We start from the raw sequence: 21,910 nt of genomic DNA on the forward strand, positions 1-21,910 counted from the left end.
CGTGCTGGCCGGCCACCCCGCTGCCTCCCCTCTGCCTTCCCCTGCCCTGCTGCCTGTGGATGGGTTTTGGCAGGAGCCTGTTCAGCTGGGTGGGTGGAAGAGCCTTCTGAGTCGCTGTCATTTCCAGTTTTGTGATCCTGTGAAATTGATCTCCAGGGCTGTGAAATTGCTTCCCGTGGGCCAGCAGTGCTTGTATCAGGAACTGTCTTGATCACAAAACTCCCTGGCAAGAGCTCTGCTCCCTTAGAAATCAGCTCATTCTAGGGGTGTATTAAACCAAAATATTGGTATTTTAAAATGTAATGGAAAATTATTTGACAAGCATACTAGAAGGGCATTTTCGATATATTTTTACTCACATTTGGTGCCCGCTTGCTGATAAAAATGGCAATGTTCTGCTTCCATTTGATTAACTAAAGAAATGGCATGTTTTGCAAACTCAATGGATGATATGTAAGACTGAATGAAAACAGATGCCCCTCTGTTAAAAAAAACCAAAAGATGTTATGGTGAGGAACCTGAAGAACAGACAATCTCTCCATCCCTTTCCCCTCTTCCAGGCTGTGACCAGTTCTTGGTAACACTAGTATTAGGGACTCTTGGGTTTTGTTTACTGCTGAGTGCCTGCTGCTAGGCGTTGTTGATTTTTTTTTCATCCCAAAGGTTTCATTTGTTCCAGTGCTCGTTGTACCGTGCGGTTGTGGGGATTCAGGCAGCCCTTCTGTAAACGCACTTTTTCTTGGCAAACAGGGGTATGATTTTTAGAAAAACTAGCGAGGGCATCTTCTCCAGAGATGAGTCAACAGCTGGGTGGCGTGGAGCAGAGGAGGAAAAGGTTTTCTGCAGCCCTGTGTACTCTAAAACAGGCATTCCCGAGTATCTTCAGCTTTTTCTTCTTTGCTTTCCGAAGCGGCCCGGTGCAGCCCCTCCGTGCTGGGTAAGCTCCATCCGCCCGGGGGGCTGCCGGGGCTGGGGCAGGCTGGCTGTCCCGCTCCGGCAGGCTCCACTTCCACAGGCTGGACTCGGAGCGATTGGCCCGTGCGGATCATGTGGGAGAAGCAGGAATCCTGAGTTGTAGCTTTTGGCACTCCTTTTTCTTTTAAAGCGCTTGCTCTTTTCAGCTCCCTAGGGCTTGTTGCCTCCCTCCTTTCATTACCCTGATTATAATCTGGAGTAGCCACAGCGGAGACGGACGGAGTGGTTTTAAAGGAGCAGAGATGTTTAAGCAGGTGCCCAGGACTTCGGGTACAGGCTGTTACTACCTAAACTCGGTGTCACCTGAGGGCCAGGAAATGTACTTGCGATTCGATCAAACTGCCAGGCGCCCTCCCTACAGGATGAGCAGGATTCTCGCCCGTCACCAGCTACTGACGAGAATTCAGCAAGGTGAGTTACTGGCAGAAGCTCTCCTTAGCCTGGCATTGTCGCAGGGTCTGCAGGTCCCCTCTTTCGTAGGAGAACAGGTTTTAATGCCTCAAATTTCAGGCTTTTTTCCTGCCTGTATTCCGAACTACTCTGGCTAGAATCAGAGTTTGAAATAGCCATTCATACCTTTCTATTTCTACACATGCACACATACACAGAGAACCAAGAGACAAATGCTAGTGCATGATTAGCTATTTAACTAAATCATCTTTTAATCATAAACTATGCGGTAGCTTAGGTGCTGAAGTTCGTCTTTTCCGACTGACGGAGCAGTTACTGGCAGCAGTACATCTGCTCTGATTGCTACAGGTAAAATCTGCCCGTGGTAAAGCACAGAGAGAGAATAGATGATCATCCAGTTAAAAACAAAGCAGAAGTCCAGAGCGGCTGGAAGAAGGCAGCTGGGATAACATCCTTTGGAAACAAGCATGTGTAACTGTCAGAGGATTAGAAAACTTGTCACATGTCCTTAAAAATAATTGCTGACTTGGCTTTCTGCAGCTGCTTATGCAGTTATCTAGGCAGTCATTACAGATGTATTGATTTTGTTTTTCTGAATATATATCTACAGCACTAAAGCTAAATGCAGATTGACCTCAAAACAAATTCTTTGGCCTGTGTGTGCAATTTAAAATCATCTTCAGAATCGTTAATGCAAAGATAAAAAAATAAAAGCCAACTGTACAGATTTTTCCAGATTGAAAAGCAAATCAATACATAGTTTTGTATTGATGATAGTTTTGTATAGCATCCTGTTTCCAAGAATACCAGTTTCTAAAGTGGATGTTGTCCTACCTGCAGAAAAAGGGTATGTCATGTATTTGTCATGAAAAAAAAAAAATCCTGAAGATAACAGTCACTTTCTTGACAGCTGGCAAAAAGATGTTTGATTCTGCTAACTAGGGGCAGGCATAGAGTTAACATTGTTTACTGTCATATCTGGCAAATATCACAGAAATTGGTGTGAGCTTCTGACCAGCAGCAGTTAAATGGAATGGCTATTTCTGTGTGCTGCTTTCCAGTAAGATTCTTTATATCCGTGGCTGTCAAACTCTGGCAGAAGTACAGGGATATAGCGATGAAACTTTTATTGTGTTTATAAAGAAAACAATACATAACTCTTTGGCCAGCTTTTAAAAAAGATGAAAAAGATAGTTTCTGTGGCAATTAGGAAAATGCAGTTGTTTGCAAGGCGGTCTCAGGAACTGGTTGTGTTTGAAGGATACTGGTCCTCACTGCAGCTCTAATTTCAGGAAGGATATTATGTCATTCTGTGTACCCAGTGTACAGCCTGGATTGAATGGAAAGAAAGGGTAATTGATTTCTCTCCAGGTTTATTTGAAAATGTTTTGGGTGCAATGCTAGTACCAGCTTAATTTCCAAGCAGCGGCTGGGGATGAGATGGATTAACACAACTCCTCTACCTGTCGTGGTGTTGTTTAATGTTCCCTCTTGTAACCCATAACCCATCAGCTGTCCGGGACAGGCAGGGCTGCCAAAGCCACCCAGCGGTGCTGAGGCTTTCGAGAGGCTGCGTGGTGGGACAGGGAGGAGTTTCCGAGCTGTAACTTTTCTGCCTGCGGCTTGTTGCATGGATGGTCAGTCTGTGGTGAATAACCTCTGCCACAGCTTTCCAACCTGTCCCACACAGAGCTGTGGGAGATGATATTTGTATAGCGCCTTAATGATGTGATATGCTACAGTTCAGTATGTTAAATATTTGTGCATTTCGGATCACCAAGAATACATTGTTGATTCCTTCACTTCTTTTATTGATGGAAAACTGGGGACAGAGTCCACTGTTGGTTAAGCGTCAGTTCATTAGCAACAATGAAATTATATGTGAAAATAGATGCTGATGTCTGTGTAGGAGTCCATATGAGGAATATACACATCTAGTGGAAAATCATATGCAAGGTACACCTTTTTTCCACAGCGCCCCAACTACTGAATAATAATTTTGTTACAATAGCTGTGTTAGTAATACCAAAAAAAAGGTAAGTCTAGCTAGTATAACTCAATCTGAAACCTCCAGTTTACACTCTGGATGAAACCCCAGACCCATCAGAGTGACTGGCAAGACTTTTAAGAGGGTTCGCTGGGTGACTCTGTCTCCCTCTGTGCCTGCCTTACTCAGACTGTAAGCAGTGTGGGGGTACTGCACTCAGTCCCAGTCCCAGACCCAGTCCCAGAGGGTACTGGAAGAGTACTGTAATATGGGTGGAGGAATCAGCCCGTCCCTTTAGAGGTGAGTGAGTTTTGCCCCATGGGCAAGTGGGATTCATTACTAATGGAGTGCCACAGAGCAGCTTATCAAGAATGTATTGAAAAGTAAATCAGGAGATGCAAGATGAATTGCTTTCAGTCACCCAGCTGAGTAAAGTGTGTAAATCATGATTTAGTCTCCTTGAATTCGTATGTCCTTGAATCATACATTTTAAGGCCATTAGGACAATGCATTTGAATGCTGCTACCCCAATTCTTGTGTTAGCACCTCCCCATCTAATCATTGTTTGAATTACAGCATATGTTTAGAAAAACATCCAGCCTGCATTTTAATATCGCTGGAATGGTGAATCCTGCCTGGTTAATTGCTTTGCTGAAAACAGATCTGCCACATGTTTAAGTGCTAAGCTGCCTTGGGGCTTGTTTGAATACCTGCTCTCTACTTGTGCAGATATTTTTCAGTTGCTGGTTTTCCAACTGGAGGCACCCACAGCAGGAAACACTGAAATTTTTACATCAGGGATATTTTTCCTTAGCGAAAAGAATGATTTACAAAATCACAATGTATACAATTTACAACATATAGAGCAGTCAAATCTTCCATTCCAGGATAGGAACCTGGTTCACTAATGTAGTGTAATACAAAGTGTTGCATATACTTCTATCTTTTTGGTCATTAGCTGCATGTACTATTCCAAATGATGCTAAATTACTCTATGATATTGTGCAATACAACTTTTCTTCCTCCTTTAAAAACACATTTGCTGAAGAAGCTTTCCTTTGTATTTTCCTTTGGTGTTTGTTAAAAATAAACTAAATGAATCATTAGAGGAATTACGCTATTTAATCATTTCTAAAAAGAAAACCACCACAAGGGAAATGAAAGGAACTAGACTGTTATTTTAATCAGATCATACTTTGAAAGTCCTAAATATTTGGTTTATGTACACCACCGACTCCTTGAGGCAGAATTATGTGGTGGCCTGTGAATGTGAGTAGTAATTATCTGTCTGATATTAAATAGGTATTTTCAAAATGTGATCTTTTGATGATTCCCTTTCCCCCATAAGCCCGTTAGTTTCCATGCTGAAGGGGACACATGCCTCAGCATAAAGAAACAGGGTGTAGCATGCTTGGTCTGAGGTATTTATTCAGACTGTGTATGCAGTAACTGTATGAGAATTCATTAATGATTACTCATGTTCTCTTTAAATAAATAAGGTGGTGACTTTCAAGAATTTATATTACATGAGTCACAAAGTTGTTATTTCTTTCAGAGTACATGGCTAAATTCAGTGAAGAACAGAAAGTATAAAAAGTAGCTGTAGGTAAAAAGAAATCAAGAGTTAAGGCCATACTCTGAAAATGTTAAATTGAAATTGTTGACTGTGCACCACAAGTAGAGTGTAAGTCAAGGTGAACGAAGCCACATCTGCCCCTGCACAGCTAGGTGTCGCTGGTAAAGAAATGTCCCCATTCATCTACAGTAGAATTTGATTCTTAGACTGCACTTTCAGTAAGAAAATAATATGACGAAATAAATGAAAATAAAACAAATTCCTATTCTCAGTGAGTAAATTCCTGCCCACAGTGAGTAACAGTCTGTGATTTGTCTCAGTTCATGTCCACAGCCAAGAGCAGTTGAAGAGAATCGTTCGATGGAGTGATCTCAAAGCATACTATAAACTTTTCAAGGCAAACTCTCTGTTCAACACTCAGCAGATGTTTTATACTCATATGTTGCAAGTTCAGTTTTGATCTTTTGAGTACCGTTACCTCTGTGTCACCAGCATTTGTCTGGTTTGAGCAAGCACTAGAAGTACAAACAAATGCTCTTTTCTGTCTACAGTTTTCCCTTTGGAGCTAGTTCAACATGTTTAAGTCTCCTCTTTTCTAAGCATGAGTACAGTTTGTGGAAAGTGTTACAGAGGGATGCAAGTGACTTGGCAAAAATTTGTGCATTTTATGTGACTTTAAATTTCGACTGTTAATGTAAAACAAACCAAGTATCAGCAATAGACAGCTGTAATATACTCCCATACTCAAAAAGAGAACTTGGAAGTCATGTAAGTGAAAATGTTGCAGTCATAGTCTGCATTCAAAAAGCCTGGGTCACATTCTGGATGTGCACACAGGTACTGGTTTTGTTCAGATGTACAAAGAGAACAAAATATGGTTGTTCAGGCAACCTGAACCATAGCATTTCCCACATTCTGGATGCTGGCCACTTTACCTACACATCTTTAAACCTCATTGTCTGAACCCAGGAAAGTAAAAGATTAACCAACAAGATTCAGCCTTGGTGGTAATGATACAAACACCCCCACTTAGGTCATCTCTGACCAGTGCCAGTGACCTACTGCCTCTTGAGCTTGTGGGGTAATTCCTAGCAGTAGCATTTTGTAGTTCCCCTTCAACCCCTGCTGCCTCCGCTTGCGGTGGCCCCATGTCTGCGCTCCAGCCCAGGCACGCAGGAGAGGACAGGTCTGGGGCTGGGGTGGCCTGGGGCACTGGGAGGAACATCCTCAGCTGCAGAGCTGCCTTGCAGACCTCAGGTGGGACATGGTCCGTCACCCTCTCCAGTGTCAGACACGTGTGGGGCAGGCGTGGGCTCACAGCAGAGGGATCTTTGGGTCCATTAAGCAATATCAAGTCTTGACTAAGTCTGTAAAAACTGTGTTTCTTACAGTATCTGAAGGTCCATTTGAAACTGAGACCCTACATCACATGAAGCTTCTTCACCATCATCTCTCCTTCCTTACACACTCTCTTTCCTCAAGTCCTTAGCCCTAAACTTGGAGAAACTAGAGTTTTTTAATTAAATTGTAGGATTTCTTTAAATTTTTTTTTTTCTAAACTTGTACTCTGAAATGGTTGAAGTAGTTGTGTGAAACTTGCACACAAAAAATGTGAACGTCCTGAGGTGTATTTATAAACTCAAAGTGCCCTGAGGTACGTTTATTAAAAAAAAAAAAAAAAAAATAGTAGTGCGAAAGATTGCAGTCCAGCTAATTAAAGTTTAACAAAGTTGTACTTCATAGACAACAGGACATTTGAAAGGGAAGAATCTTCACTAGAGCCACTACCTAGCAAAGAGGTTCAAAAGCTGAAATTATCAAGAAATATCTGTGTCGTATGTATTAAGAAATGGCCTATGTGGTACTGCAGATCAGACTCAATGATGATTCCTTCTGGCCTTGTAACTTCACATCCACTGAGCGTTGGTGACACTTCTGCTGACAAATGCAGGTTGGACACCAAGAAGGAAATCTTGGCTCTTCTTTTAAGTTAGGGGACTTTTGCTCTCGATTTCACTGAAAGCAGGATTTCAGCCGAGGTGAAATCTTAACTTGAGACATTTTTGTTTTGAAATTGTTTGTGGTGAAATGAACAGCTGTAGTCGTGCTATCTATCTTCTGTATTGATCACTGAGGAGATTTTTAATTTTCATGTTAACCCTATTGTATAATTAGAGCCAGTAATGTTAAAAGATATTTAATCCAATAAATGCAGGATGTATGCTCAATAAATGAATCATTAGTGTGATAATAACTATATTTTTTTAGTTTAAATTTAGAAGAAGTAGTGATAAGTCACTGGAGTATATATAACAGAAGTAAAATAGAAATTACTCACAAAAATAGATTAATTAAAAGAATCTGTACATAGCACTTTTGTTACTGGGAGATTCTTATGCCTGTATTTATACATAAATCCCTGAAAATAAAGTGCAGTATTTGTGCTGTGAGCACCATAAGTGTTAATTAAAAAAAATCTGCAGTTTTAGGTTCCAGCCAGATACTGTTTTTCTCTCTAGGCAATAGATCCTTATGGGCTTTTTTTTCCTCCATTTTTGTTCAAATGCAAACACTATGAAGTCATTGATAGCATCTTAGCCATAGTCATTGTTTTTGTCTTACTTGTATCATACAATATTCTCAGACTTTTAGTTGTACTTAAACAATTATATGAGCTGTTTCATATAGGGCATCACATATATTTAGATTATTGCCTAAGCCTCTAGTGGAAGGAACTGAGAAAACAGCTCCCTTGTGGTTAAGTTATTAGGTTATTAAACAATTGTCCATAGTTGAGTTTGTTACACCTTGCAATAGCTGCTTTTGAGGGTAAAATGCTGAATTATATGGCCTGTGGGCTTGATCCAGTATATGCTAGTTGTGTAATTTCTTCTTTGTACTTATTTTACAGGTATTTGAATGTGGGCAAGTCAGTAAACCCTCACGTTCATGCCTTGTAAAATTCTCATGTGTGCGCTTCTGCTTAAAAACCTGTTGAGTTTCCCCTTGGGTTCAGTTCAGCAGGTCAGCTGAGCTTACTAGAGCGAATCATCACAACACCAATTGCACACCTTAATATAATGGGGGAGAGGAGGGCTTGAGCACCTTGAGCTGGACTATTTAGAAGCTATGTAAGAGCAGGCAGCATGATTCAGAGAACTTGGGAGCATTATGGCTTAGCTGAAAAGAATGCGTGTGACTCAGTTTGAAAACACATTGTGGCTTTTCGTCTCTCCTCTGTTACAGGACTGAGGAGGTTAATTCTACCAGGACAAGAAAATCACTCCATAACACTTCAGACTACATGGGGTTTTGACTAACATACACCCGCAGATGAGCAAAAGTTTCTGTCCTTGTGATAACTTAGGCAAACTCAGAGAAATAACTTAGTTTAAAATATGGGCTGCACAGTACGTCTTAAGTAAATACCATCTGCCAAGTGTGGAAGCTGCCTTGCTGGAACATACCAGATGTTTTGCCTTCCGCTCAAAGTCCTTTGCCAAAGAAGGATTCGGCCCTGCAACTTAGATGAATCTTCCTCTGTACTAAAGGAGCAAAATAATAAATCCTAATAATGTCAACTGGTATTGTTTTAATGAGCTAGATATTACAGGCCTTTGGCAATAGTTGTGCTCTCTTTTAGTAGGATTTTGGTTGGAGGAAGGTCTGTTTGTGTGAGCAAAGCTTTCAGGATTTGGAAGCATATATATATTTATTGTTGTCTGTATATATGTTTATTGTTGTCTCTCTCATTTAGTCCTAATGGCCTAAAGGGTATCTGACTTTTTTCCCCCTTAATGTGTCACTAGTGTCTTTCATGGTTTGTTTACTTTATTGATTGTGCCGTGTTTATTTCTAATTCTCCATCGCTCGAGTGGTTTAGGAGTATGGAAAAAAGCAGTAAGTTCAAAGTGGAATCTCTACATTTAATTCTAGCTCTTATCCTCTTTAGTCACAAACACATACCCGCCAGCATCCCCCACCCCCCAAACCTGCCATCTTTCTGGGAGATTTCTCATCTTCCTTCTTGAAATCACATTTGCAGGAAAATATGACACCCTCTCATTAAGGAAAGGCATTTCCTTAAAGGCTGCAGTACAGCTTTTACTGCCGAATGTGTCCAGAAGCGAGGATGATAATACAGCTTTTACTCTTCTCTAACACTACTCTACAAGGGAGCTCTGCAAACACCCCCAGCACGTCCTGAACCCTGTGGTTTTTCTCTAGGTCTCTAACAACTCTTCCCCCTTCCTTACTACATGCATCCTTTGGGCCAATACTTCAATGTGGATTATCCATGTTATCCACAAGCTCCTGCTTGAAGACGTTCGGTATTAACACGTCGTGTTCCTGTGTTGGTACTAGGCTTACAGCAGTAAAATGTCCCTCTAAGTCGGAGTGGGCATGTCTGTACTGCTAAATAAGAGGGATGGGAGGTGAGATGGAGTACCCCCTGCTCTGCTGAGCAGATGACTCCCTGGCCCTGTTTTGGCCTTCTCCAGGCAGCTCAACCCAGAGCAAGTTTATAGGAGAGAGGACTGGTCCTAGGTAGGGCGGACATGAGCTGAGCAATGCCACTTGATCAAAAAATCGGGAATCGGGCAGTCTTTCATTGAGCAGTGTAAAAACCACTCTTTCTACTGCCACAGAAGATGTAAAATGAGGAGAAACCTTGCTCCACAGGTCTAAAAATCTAAACATTAATGTTCCTGTAGTATTTACCCCAAGAAAGGTAAAAATTTCTTGCTGTAATACAATTTTTAATGCTTTTGAAGTTTCTGAAGAAAGTATGCAAAAGTAAATGTATCTTATTGTGAACTGCCTTTCCATTCCTGCATAAATGCAGAACTAAATTCTGTTAAAAAGCCAACTACTTAAGTCTTTTTCATTATTTCATACTGTGCAGTAGACAGTTCACATTAGCGAACCACAACCCCGTTCTTCTTCTTTTGAAATCAATATCCCAAATTTCAATATCCCAATATCCCAAATAAATATCAATATCCCAAATAAAATCAGAACCTGCAAAGACTACTGCAAATAATTAGATCATACTGCTTGTCCCAATAACTGCAGCATCATCGAGCATCCTTCCAAAGCACCTAAGATTTGAAAAGGGACGAAATATGTAAGACAGCTCTAGATTTGAGAAGGAAGAAGTGTCTCTGTCAACACTGGGATCGCACAGGCATAAGACTCATGTGAAAGGCACCGTCCTTTTGCATCCTTTTAGCTTCAGGAAGCGGCAGAACGATTAGTTTTTCCTACTCTCCAACTGGTATGGGAGTGGAAGTCTGAACAGGACAAGACTCTCAGAGCCGCACAATGTGGCTTTTTCATAATATATTTGGCAAACTCGAATGTTCTGTGGGATTAATCTGAGTTTTGTGTCTTTAATTGCATCTGATGGCAGCAGCTGAATATCTAATCATTTTGTAACTTCAAAGATAATGGCTTTCTCTTCCTGCAAACATTTATCTGAGGGAGATAATGTAAAATCCAAAAGTTAATGCTTGGCACAGACGATGAGGCAGTAAGTCCTTGGCTTTTAATTTTTTTCCTTTTTCTTTTCATTTTACAGCTATATTTATATATATTTCTGAGGACTTTTTAAAACTGCCATTCTGTCAGCTTCACTTCATTAAAAGCGTGGCGGTCTGCCTAGGTCTTATCCAGAGTTAAAAGGAGTTTCTTTTCTTTTAAATTCAGCAAGCATCAGACTATATCTGGTTTAAAAGTCCCTTCCAAATTGTTCAGAATACTTTGTCCAAAACCGCTTTATCATTCGAACTGCTGATTCTGCATTAAAACCAGACACCCGTGCCAAAACCCGAGCCATTGCAGCAAAAGCTGCATTTCGTACCACTGCCTGCGTGATGTAGCCTGGATCAAATAATACCGGTGCTGATTCATGGCCGGGATTATTATAGCTTCATCCAGCGCTTCATGCCGAAAGCCAGAGCTGTCTTCATCCCGCTGATGGCCGTTCAGACATCGCGTGAGTGGTGCTACCTAAGGGAATGCGTGGCTGCGGTTCATCTCTGAGCTACTTCAGGCCATCCCTCCCCAGCAGCTCATGGCCCTGACATCCTCCTTGAGGGGCCATGGGTTCCGGCGGGAGGTGATGGGGTTCCCTTACACTTGCACATGGGGCACGAGGCTTTGTCTGTTCAGACCAAGAGCAATCTATTCACCAGCAGCTTCTGAAGGAAGGAAAAAATTTCCGGTGACATTTTAATTCTCTTTTATGTGGAGCTATTTTTAGATGCTGCTGCTGCCAGTCATGTCAAATGCTTCGTGTCTTTTGAGTTTTCGCTGAACTGCATAATAAGCATTTCAGCTCCCTGGTGCATAATGGCAGTGTTATTTGCTGAAAGTCGTCTTATTTCAAGTGGCCTCTTATCTTAAGATCAATTCATTAGTTCTGGCCTCTGAAGTTTAAGAGGAAACAATTGCAGTTGCTAAAAAAAAAAATCTAAATTAAACTTTTTTTCAGCAATACTTATTTTCTCTAATATCGTGTTCTGAAAGTCTATTTTAAGACTGACAAAGCAGATGATCCATACTTCAAGGCTGTAATCTGGCTTCTGACATCCACAGCTGAGTTGTTAAGCTGGGTGAGAGAACTGAACTATTGTTGAGGGAAATTTAGTACCTTTTCCGTTATTTGGATTATATTTTTAGTCTGAGAGTGCAAACCACTGTACCTCAGGTGCTCGTGGAAAGCCAACAGCAATGAGAGCTGCAAGGAGGGGGTCACTTATGTTCCCGTTAGCCCTGTTGTACACTGCTAACTCCGACAGTCGCTAATCCAGGGGCTACTCCTGATACACAGGGGGTGGCCTAGAGCCCAGTGCGTGTCCCAAAACCCACCCATGAAGTACTGCTGTGGCTCCGTCACTGCTGGCAGCCAAGCTAGCTGGGGGATGGAGCTCAGGTGCGTGGACATGAGACATCAAGTGGACACATTCCTTATATGAGAGCAGAGTAAGATCATCGGGTGATTGGTGTAGAAGATGAGCAGCTAGAGTTTGCCCGGTTCTATCTATCTATCTATCTATCTATCTATCTATCTATCTATCTATCTTTGTATAGATATTTGTATATATACTTATATAATTTTATAAGCCTAAAAATTAGATTTCTGAGGGCACTAGGCACTTTAAGTACAAAGATTTAAACAGTTCACCGTTGCTGGAAGTTGCAGTGACCCAGAATTTTCTCATCCTCCCAGACCGCAGAGAGCGCTGCTCAGTACCAGACCCAGCAGTCCATCCTCATCTTTCTGCAGAATATCCTGTCAGCTCTTAGACGTGTGAAACAAATACAATTCTGTAGTCATTTAACTGATTTATATAGAAATTAAGATTTCAAAAAGTATAGAAATCAATAGTTTTGCCCCATGCAACTATCATTTCACCATCCTGCTTTGCTTTATTCTGACAGTACTTCTGTCTGCACTTTTCTGGCACTGGGGGAGCTGGTCTCCAGAAAGCTTCGTTCATTAGCTCTCTGATAGCCTCCAATTAGAACCACTAGGCAGGGTTGCTCAAGGCATGCTCGTCTGGACTGGCTCTACAAACAGCAGGCTGCAAAACATGCGATATGGAAAAAAGAATGGATATTACTTTATCATAGCCCTGATTTGGGAATGTTTCCTGCTTCCTTGACAATAACAGTATTTTGGACTAGTCGTGCCCTGACATTAGAGGCTTTGATTCAAACCAGTTATTTTTTCATAACTAAGCACACACAGGTTATTCAAGAAACCATTTCCTTACTTGACTTTAACCAAATAATTATGTGTTAATCAGAAAAATGGCTCAGACCTTTGAAGTTGCATTGTTCTAGAAAGTTGTGTTTTGGACCATTTCTGTAGAAGACTTTGGTTAAGAAAAATACTGCATTGCTGTTGGTGTCTCGTTGGGCATAGAGCCTAAAGTTGTTGTACAAGCAGGAAGATAGTCTTCACCAGCCACCGTGTATGATGTTACGTGAGAACTAGAGGAAGGCTGTAGTCTAAAATCCTGGAAATATCCAATCTTAAGGCTTTAATGAGGACCAATATAAAACTACTGGCATTTTAATTGTAGCTCTACAGAGCCATTTACTCCCCATGCTGGCAGGGCTTTTTATAGCTCCATGGTGCCTGCTGACTGATTCTGAGAGTAGAAAGTTTTTGAAAACACACTGGTCCCAATAAAGAGAGACTGTAGCTTTTAAAATACAAGCTGAATATAGATTACACAGAATTTTAAGGATAAGGATGCAAGCAGTGCGTGCTTATGTTTTCTTGTTCAGCAAAACATTTCTGTTAGTACAATGCTTTCTTCCTCCTGAGCACCTGAAGCTGACAGTTAACAATTTTCTGGTGTAAACTATTGCCATATAGTTTGTTTTGTAGAAAACAGATGAAAAACTGAAATTGTAGAATAACTGTCATAAGGGAGTGTTCAGTAGAGATGATCACGATGCATTTAAAGTAAATCAAAAAGTATTTAAAAGTATTCCTTATTGGCTATATAGCTGGAAAACTATAGCAAGTTTTAATTATCTTCAGAAAACAAAAAGCTCTTGCCAGCACATGCTGGTTATTATCAGCAGCTGCTGTATGCTGACATACTCTTTCAGCTCATATGAGGCTCAGCTGTCTTAAACAATCATTGTAAAATGTAAAATAGATTTATAGTGATGATCATTTCTTGTTAGATACTTAACTACTGATGTCATTCATACTGAATTTAAGTTCGCGTCTTCATTTAAGCTGTAATAAAATTACATAAAATCATGATTAATGTTTCATGTAAGAGGTGCAAATAGTATGCAACAGGAATTTAAAATATTGAACTGTGGTGCTTTTTAAACAATTCATTAAAAAGAATCAAATTCCCTGTTGTCATGGTTTTAGCATTTGTATAAATGTAAAATTTGACTTGATGCCTTTGAGTAAGAATTACTACAACTTTATCACAATGAAAAAGATAGAAATTAATTTGCTGATTTAAACAGAAACCTTTATCTTTTGCATATCATCCTTCTATTAGCAGAAATGGAGATCTTCATGGCAGTGGCTGTTGTCAAATCAGATGTTGCAATTTTGATTATTGTGTAATTTAGTAGTTTGGTTTTTTAATGACATTAATGTACTCTTCAGAATCTGAGACACCAAGAAATATGTGCAACATTTATGCTTCAGTGTCCTGTAGAAAGGCACATAGGTATGGTAGATTCTTTGTCAATGTATCTAGAGCCTGCATCTTCTCCAAACGGGAAAATTGGTGATGAACTCCATTTTCTGTTACCTTACTGACAAAGTAAGTACCAAAGGTATCAGGCAGTCTGTAAAATGTTTTGTTTAGTCATTGGCACCAAGGCAATTCTTGTTGACATGAGTGATTGATTGAGATTTGACGGCTTCTATTCTGAAGTTTTACCTGGAGGGAAGTGTTACATTCGGCAGACTGGACTCCTGACATTTTAAGGAGTTCTTCAATATGGATTAAACATATACATGAGACTCCACAGAGTTGTATTTTACTGAAAAGATTATTGACTTTTGGACTTGAGTTTTCACCCAATCTGTTTTTTAATCAAATTACAATCTACTGAAATACAGTTCAAATTCTAGTTTTAAGTGGGACTCAGGTGACATTCACTCCTAGAAAACAGGCGGTGTACCTATGGTTACATACTGTCTTCACACCAGCTATGTAAGGGACGTTTTTCTTTGCTGTCTCAGAGACCCAGAGTTCAGACCCTTGAACAGATCCCAGCAAAGAAAAACACTGTGCTGAAACAAAATTTGTCTGTTTGCAGACAAATAATCTGTGCAGGAGCATCACAGTAGCATCACAAAGTGCAAGAGATACACCCGGCTGTAGTCTGGTGTTCAGAAACCATGACTGGTAGTTTGATAACAGTCTGCTTCACTGAACCTTATTAAAACCTCCAAAACTTCAATGAACAAGAACCTCCCAGGCATTGAGACCAAAGACTTTACAGAATCACAGAATAGTTTAGGTTCAAGAGACATTGGGGTTCATCTAGTTCAACCCCTGCTCAGAGCAGGTACAGCTAGATCAGGTTGCTGGGGGCCTTGTCAGGTTTAGTTCTGAGTATCTCCAAGGACTGATATACCACAACTTCCACAACTTCTCTGGGCAACTTGTGCCAGTATTTGACCACCCTCATGGTGAATTTTTTTTTCCCTTATATCTAATTGGATTTACAATGCTGCAACTTGTTTCCATTGCCTTTCATCCTACAGCTGTGTACCTCTAAAAAGAATGTGGCTCCACTTTCCTGTTAAGTAGATGAAGACAGCAATAAGGTCTCCTAGGCTTAGCCATTTCTTCTTAAGGTTGAACAAACCCAGGTCTGCCAGTCTTTCCTCCTACGTCAAGTGCTTCAGCCCTTTGACCATCTTGATGACCCTCTGCAGGGCTTACTGTGGTATGCCCATGAATTTCTTGCACTGGGGAACGGCAAACTGAACAGAGTAGTCTCACGAGTGTGGATTAGAGAGGAACAATCACTTGCCTTGATCTTCTGGCTACATCCTTCCTAACACATTAGCCCAGTATGAGGGTGGCCTCCTTGGCCACAAGGGCACACTGCCTACTCATGTTCAATTTGTTGTCCAACAGGACCCTGGAGTTCTTTTCTGCAAGGGCCGTCCCTGTCCACTTAGCCCCAGCCTGCCCTGTTGCAGAGGGTTATTCCATCTCAACTGCGGGACTTTACATTTACCCGTGTTGAACGGTATGAGATTCCTGTCAGCCAGTTTCTCCAGCCTGTCAAGGTCACTTTGAAGAGCAGCCCTCCAGCATATCAACCACTTCTCCACAGTTTGGTATCATCCACAAACCTGCTGAGAGTGTACTTTATTCCATCATCCAGGTTGTTAATAAAGACATTAAACAGTATCAGTCCACTATCAATCCCTGAAGGATGTGGCTAGTAACCAACCACCAGCTGGACTTTGGACTGCTGATCACAAACTGTGAGACTAATGGTCCAGCCAGTTGTCACCCATGTTATCTATCATTCACTTACCTGGTTTGGCTATAAGGGTGCTGTAGGAGACCAAGTCAAAGACAAGCCTGCTTGTTCTGTCTCCTTCCCTAACAACCACCAGAGAACAGCCCATTGGTTATGGTGTACTTAATACCATGTCTATGAATGACCCAAGTTCAAGATCTTGCCCACATTCCTATGGCGTAAGCAATGATAAAACTTTCTCACTTGTAACTCTTGTCCTCTTCAGTTTTACATAAATTAATAACTATGCGTCAGCACAGATAATTGAACCAGAACCTCGAACTTCACTGATCTTTGCCATAAGCACTATGCTGCAGTCAATCTCTGTAGACCTTCCAGTTCCGTAAGGTACTCCGTATTGTATCCGTAATTCATTGAATGAAACTAACCTGCAGTTCCTCTGCAGTCGTTAAACAGGAAAATATGCTGAAAGCAGAGAAAAATAAATTGACTCTGCAGCCTTGTTTAGCTGTGATTTGTCTTGGTACGCTGTTGATGTGTATTCAGTCAAGTCCAATGAGTTGATGCCATTTAAATTAAATTGTTTTATACCAGCCTGAGGAGGTGCACATTAGTTTAAGAAAATATGGGGCAAAGGAGAGATACAGGGTGAGATAACAGGGGAGCGGCAGGTCTGTTCCACCCTTCCCACTATCGTTACTTCCCGTGTACAGTATGAGGTGGGGCCATGCCAGCAGAGCAGCTGAAGAAGTCACAACTGAGATCAAATATAAAGCAAAGGAGGGGTAAGGAGACACACAAGGTGGGTCACTGTTGTCACTACTGCAAGAGATAGAGGAGACCGCCAAAAATATCCAGGGCTGCTCAATCAGAAGTTGTTTTTCCCCCTGACTTCTGAGTCTTATACTTGCCAGCGGCAATGGAGAGCTGTATTTAAACTGCCATTACCTATCCAGCATTACAAGTATGACTCAGATAAATGAGGGCAAGTACATGCATGTCTACTGTAGGGATGTATGCATAAGAAAGTGAATCTGCATGGTTTTTTTATTCCTATGAAAACAGAAGAGTTTGGAGCTAAAAATAGGCATCTAGCTATTGTTACTTACCTTTTTTAATATCCTCTCCCCCATTCCTATCAGTAGAGGAAAAATAAAAATCCCAGATAACAAATGCATATAAAACTTACTTATTCTTTCTAGCAAACATTTAAAAGGCCATCACATTTCTTTTTTATGATCAGGGTAATTGGTCTGGAGGAATTAGCTTAGCCAGATAAATAACTTTACTGGTTTTCACTATTGATGGCTTTAATAATAAAGTAAGTCAGTCACTCATAAAAATGAAGAAGCTCTGAAGTACTGGCTTAAAAGATTTTGACCTAAAAAAGCCTGAAGGACTTTAGATTATAAGGAGTCCACTGTGATTCTGCATCTGGAAAACCTAGAAAACCTTACTCGAGTCTCCTCTTAATTGGAATATTTTGTACCACATCAAAAACTAGCAGAAATAATTAAGCTTACCATTTATTATAAGTGGTGCTGTGTGTTTTCAAAGTAAAGTGTGACTTTAAAGATGTGTTTTTTGAACCTCCCTGACGCTCCTCCCCAGACCATTTGAAACCCCTGAGGTAAGCAGAAGTGACAGGTGTTCAGCACCCTTTGAAAATGCTGGTAGCAGCTCAGTAATGTGGGATCTGTAGCTGTTATTACAATTTGAAGATCAGAAGACGGACACAGCAAAGCTCAGAGATTTTGATGGGAGGAAGGATGGTAACAGAGCAGCAAAGCCAGAGTTACAATTCCAGATTCCCCAGCGCTGTGTTCAAGTACACTAGATCACATTGCCTTTCCAGAATAGAAGAACATACAAAAGGCGTACCAGCACTAAAATAATACCGTTTATTTCATGGGGCATTTCACCTACAGCTCTTTCCAAAAGAATTGGTGAAGATACTGGTATGGCAGTAGCAAGGTGACAGATGTGGCAGCCGTCGGGTGCGTAACACCTCTGCACGTCAGTAAGACGGTAACAGTTGGGGCAGATAGCTGGCATGGAGCAATCCCTGCGGGCAATCCCTGACCTTTTTTAAAAACTACAGCACATAACACCTCTGTCTTATAACTGAACTGAAACTATAGCCCAAATTATCTCCATTAAACACCTGAACGAAGCTTCTTGTACTGACAGCAACATTAGTAATGGGTTTGAGTCTCAGAGTGAGCAGGGCAAGGGCTGGGGCTTGTTCCTGCAGCGCCGGCTGTGAGCTGGGTGCTGGTCTGGAGAAGTGAGCATCTCACTGCTCAGCCCCCTGCGCTGGGCAGTGTCGCTGGACACGTAATCCAGATGAAATGCACGTTCTTGCCAAAAGGGGTGTTTTTGTCCCTGGCCACTTCCTTCCCTTGGATTGAGTCTGGTAAAAGTGCAACTGCAGGATGACTTGGATCAGGTCGTTTGCCCAAAAGAAAATAAATGATTGTGCTTGTGTGGTTTTATTACAAGGGAAGTGGTAAGAATATGTAGCGAGGGATGGGACTGCTCCTTTTAATATCAATCAGCAGCATTACTGAATTAAAAGCAAAGTAAGACGGTAGCTACACAGGCAATGTAGACAGAGGCAAAAAAGCAACTCAGTGTATTGGATTTGTTTGCACATTTCTAATGTGTCTTTATTTCATAACTCAACAGAATTACTTTAAATAGACATTTTGAAAACATCTTAGTTGGAAATCTAATTAAAACACAGCAAGGTTATGCACAGAACAAATTTAAAATTTTTGTTCCACATTCGTGTACAAAAATACAGAATAAAATCCTGTTTTCATTTGCCTGTACCGCCTTTTTTATCTGTGGTACACTGATGTTTGCAAGTCTCTTGATTACTATTGAAAAGTGGTGTTATTAAACAGGGTCTCTCATTCTTAACAAAAGTTCCCTAGAAAGTGTCAGGGCTAAAGGATTTAAAGGTCTCATTCTGAAATGCAGATTGTATCTTTTTATTAAGAATTTCTTCATGGATATTGGAAATGTAAAGTTGACATTTCAGGAGAGATCAGTGCAAGCAAAGCACACAGTGCTCAGGCAGAGGAAAGCCAGATTCTCCTGGCATTATTCATAAAGAAAAATAGTGGGAGCTCATGTGAATCAGCAGGTAGGAGGTTGCGATGTGCCAGTAATATCATAGTGCTCTTGAGCATGCTTGGGAAATGCAGAGATTCAAAACGGGTCTAAGCTCTTGATTTAATTGCTTATCTTTCTACTAGTCCAATTTTTCTCCTCTATTTGCTTTACTTTCTTGCCTTATCACTCTCAACCACAAGAAATAACAACACAGATTTTGGCCCTGTATTTTGCATCTGCCTACAGAGATAACTTTCTGTAACTGCCATTTTCATTTTGGTATTTTCCCCTTCCTTATCACGCTACACACATGCTACCTCTTCCAAATCTCCTTACAAAGTATGCTAACAATGTGCTTTTACATGTTTCACAGAACTCTAGTGTGCATAAGATCACTGATCAAGAAGAAGAAGCTGTCTAAACAAAGGCTTCATATTTATTTTTAGTTTATGTACATTTTATTTCAGGGTTTATGCATATTTTAATTTGGTTGCACAGAGTTGGCTTGTATAGTTGCCCTGTTCACCTTTTTTTTCTTCTCCGCCTGCCTCCCTACTCTGTAAACAAAATGAAATGGAAATATGCCCATAAGCTGATCATTTAAAAAAATCACAGATTTGGAATGTTTTCATTATATATCCACTGTAGCTAAAAATATGCAGTTTTATATTTGGGAGCCTACTTTGCTGCACATTTACAAATCAGAGAGATGAACACTCATCTGCAGACACACTCCTGAGCAAAAATAACACATTCCCAAGTTGGTGTCATTTGGGGAGGCTGTAGTACAAATTCCCTAGCAGCTGGGGAAGCAGGACTGGGTGCAAGGCAGCACTGATAGAGCTTCCCTGACAGAGGGGAACTCAAGGTGAGCCTCTGGATGTACCTTTGGGTGGCCATGCGCTGTTCTGAGCAACAGCCTGACCCTACAGGGACACTACCAGACAGGCAGCAGGAAAATTTCCTTGTTTCCTAGGGTTAGGGTGATTTACTTCATTCAAGGTGTTCTCGGTTGTTTTTGCTTTAGACAAGCGTGGTTTCTTGTCCACATCTTGTTCGTGTGCCCTTGTCCTGAAGAAGACCAAGAAGCAATCATACCTGTAGGAGTATGGCTGCTTGTGAACCACATGCTGTCATGTCTTACTTTTGGGTGCATCCTCCCATAATGCTAGATATTCAGGCATTGTAATAATAAACGCAAAATTAAAGCTCACAGAAGGTAGGCTGAATTAAGGATTCTAGTCTGTCCTGTACATGTTCTAAGACACTTGCAATAAGCCACGATTCAGCTATATAAACACAGCATATATGCTCAATGTGCCCTGAATAACTCTTCCACGCGTCACAGAGAAGATGAAACGCGTCTATGGAAGAAACTCTCTACTGTTGACTTTGCACATGAGAATTTTGGAAGCGCTCCAGCAACAAGGCATCCATCAGACATCTGTTTCTTCCTCTCTCCTGCAAGGTTTATTGCCAGTTCCACCTGTGAATGTCCCAGCTCAAACCCATGCAGGAGCTCCTGCTGTGCCCTGTGGACACCTAAGGACAGCACTCCAGGTGTATCCCAGGGGGCTCTTAGCACCTTGTCAGCTTGACCCCTCGATAAATTGTGTGGCAGTTTATTGTGGGGCACTGTGGCTGTCCCCACTGAACTTCTGGGTAGCACAGTAAATGAAAGGCCTTTGGCTGTGCACGGTCCTCCTTTCTGACCATTGTAGCTATGGCCAGGTGTGGAGCCAGCGTGCGGAGATGGGTTGTTCTGCAGTGGGTTGTGCCGTCCTTGCAGCATAGTGTAGATACAGCGTAGGAGATATTTGTGGGGTATTACAAAATGGCTTCTGACCTGAGATGGGAATGGTGAGATCACGAGTGCTGAATACTGACAGGACCGCCAGGGCAGCAGCTGTTGCCTGTTGCAATCCCTGTGGCACAGCTGCATGCAGACAGGAATGTCTGGCACAGAAGGAGTACGCCAGTGAGGGGATTACACGGTCATGGAGATTAAGACGACCAGGAATGCATTGAGTAGTTTTGCGTAAGGCTCTTGAGGTTAGCTAGAGGCAACCGTGCAGATGCAGGTTTTGAGCATCATCCCAGCCCAGAAGTTAGGTGCCATCACTAAATCATAACAGGTTTAAAAGAGTGGTTTTAATGTAGTGGCTGCCTTGGTGCAAAAGTCAATGAGCAGTGTCCCTGTGGGGATTTGAGAGAGGACCCAGGGATAATGCACATGGCTAGTATGTAAGATAGTATTTGTCTCAAGAAGAGTTGGTTCAGCTCCGTTGGGCTGCTGGTGGCATTATTTGTTTGCCTTGAGGAGCACATCAGTACAAAGGATTGCAGACATAAGGTGGCCGCAAAGGCAGGTAGGAGAGGATCTGCTGGCAATGTGCATGGTGCTGACATGACCAGGAGATCTGGCATTTATCTGTTTGAGAAGGAATCTCCTTTTGCTCTGAAGAGAGTAATTACCTTTCCAGTGTCAGTGCCCATACTTATCTGCTGCTGTTGTGTATGAGTCCACATCCTGGAATGACAGCAATCAGAGGAAGAAAATTACATTGCCAGTTCGGTTGGTAGAGTGCACATTTGCCTGACTGAAGGCTAGATGGTGGTGCCTACAAAGCCCGTTAGGAGCCAGTGTGCTCAATGTCTTCAAATGCACCCAGAAAGTGCAGTTTTCATCACTGTATCTGCATGTGGGCTAGAAGGGGAAAGAAGAGATGCCATGTGCAGTTATCCCAGTGGCACCCCTCAGTACGACTGTAGAAGGGAGCACAGTGCTGTGTGATGTTGCAGTCTCGCATCTTGTTTATTTTCTACTGCTTATGTGTCCC

The 21,910-nt window shown here is 41.5% G+C and overlaps 1 protein-coding gene across 4 annotated transcripts in view; it reads left to right on the forward strand.

Moving 5' to 3' along the window:
• The window catches only part of STARD13 (StAR related lipid transfer domain containing 13), a 300,044-nt gene that overhangs the window by 178,839 nt on the left and 99,295 nt on the right, over nt 1-21,910 (forward strand). The window contains exon 1 of one of the 4 annotated variants that reach the window (XM_076364268.1): nt 1,197-1,386. The exons of the other annotated variants lie outside the window; for them this stretch is intronic. Within the exon in view, the coding sequence (XP_076220383.1) occupies nt 1,218-1,386 (169 nt within the window). The 5' untranslated portion in view covers nt 1,197-1,217. Of the gene's footprint in view, nt 1-1,196; nt 1,387-21,910 lie in introns of those variants that run through there. 4 annotated transcript variants of the gene reach the window in all.

Source organism: Aptenodytes patagonicus, chromosome 1, assembly GCF_965638725.1.
Source record: "Aptenodytes patagonicus chromosome 1, bAptPat1.pri.cur, whole genome shotgun sequence".
Taxonomy (NCBI): domain Eukaryota; kingdom Metazoa; phylum Chordata; class Aves; order Sphenisciformes; family Spheniscidae; genus Aptenodytes; species Aptenodytes patagonicus.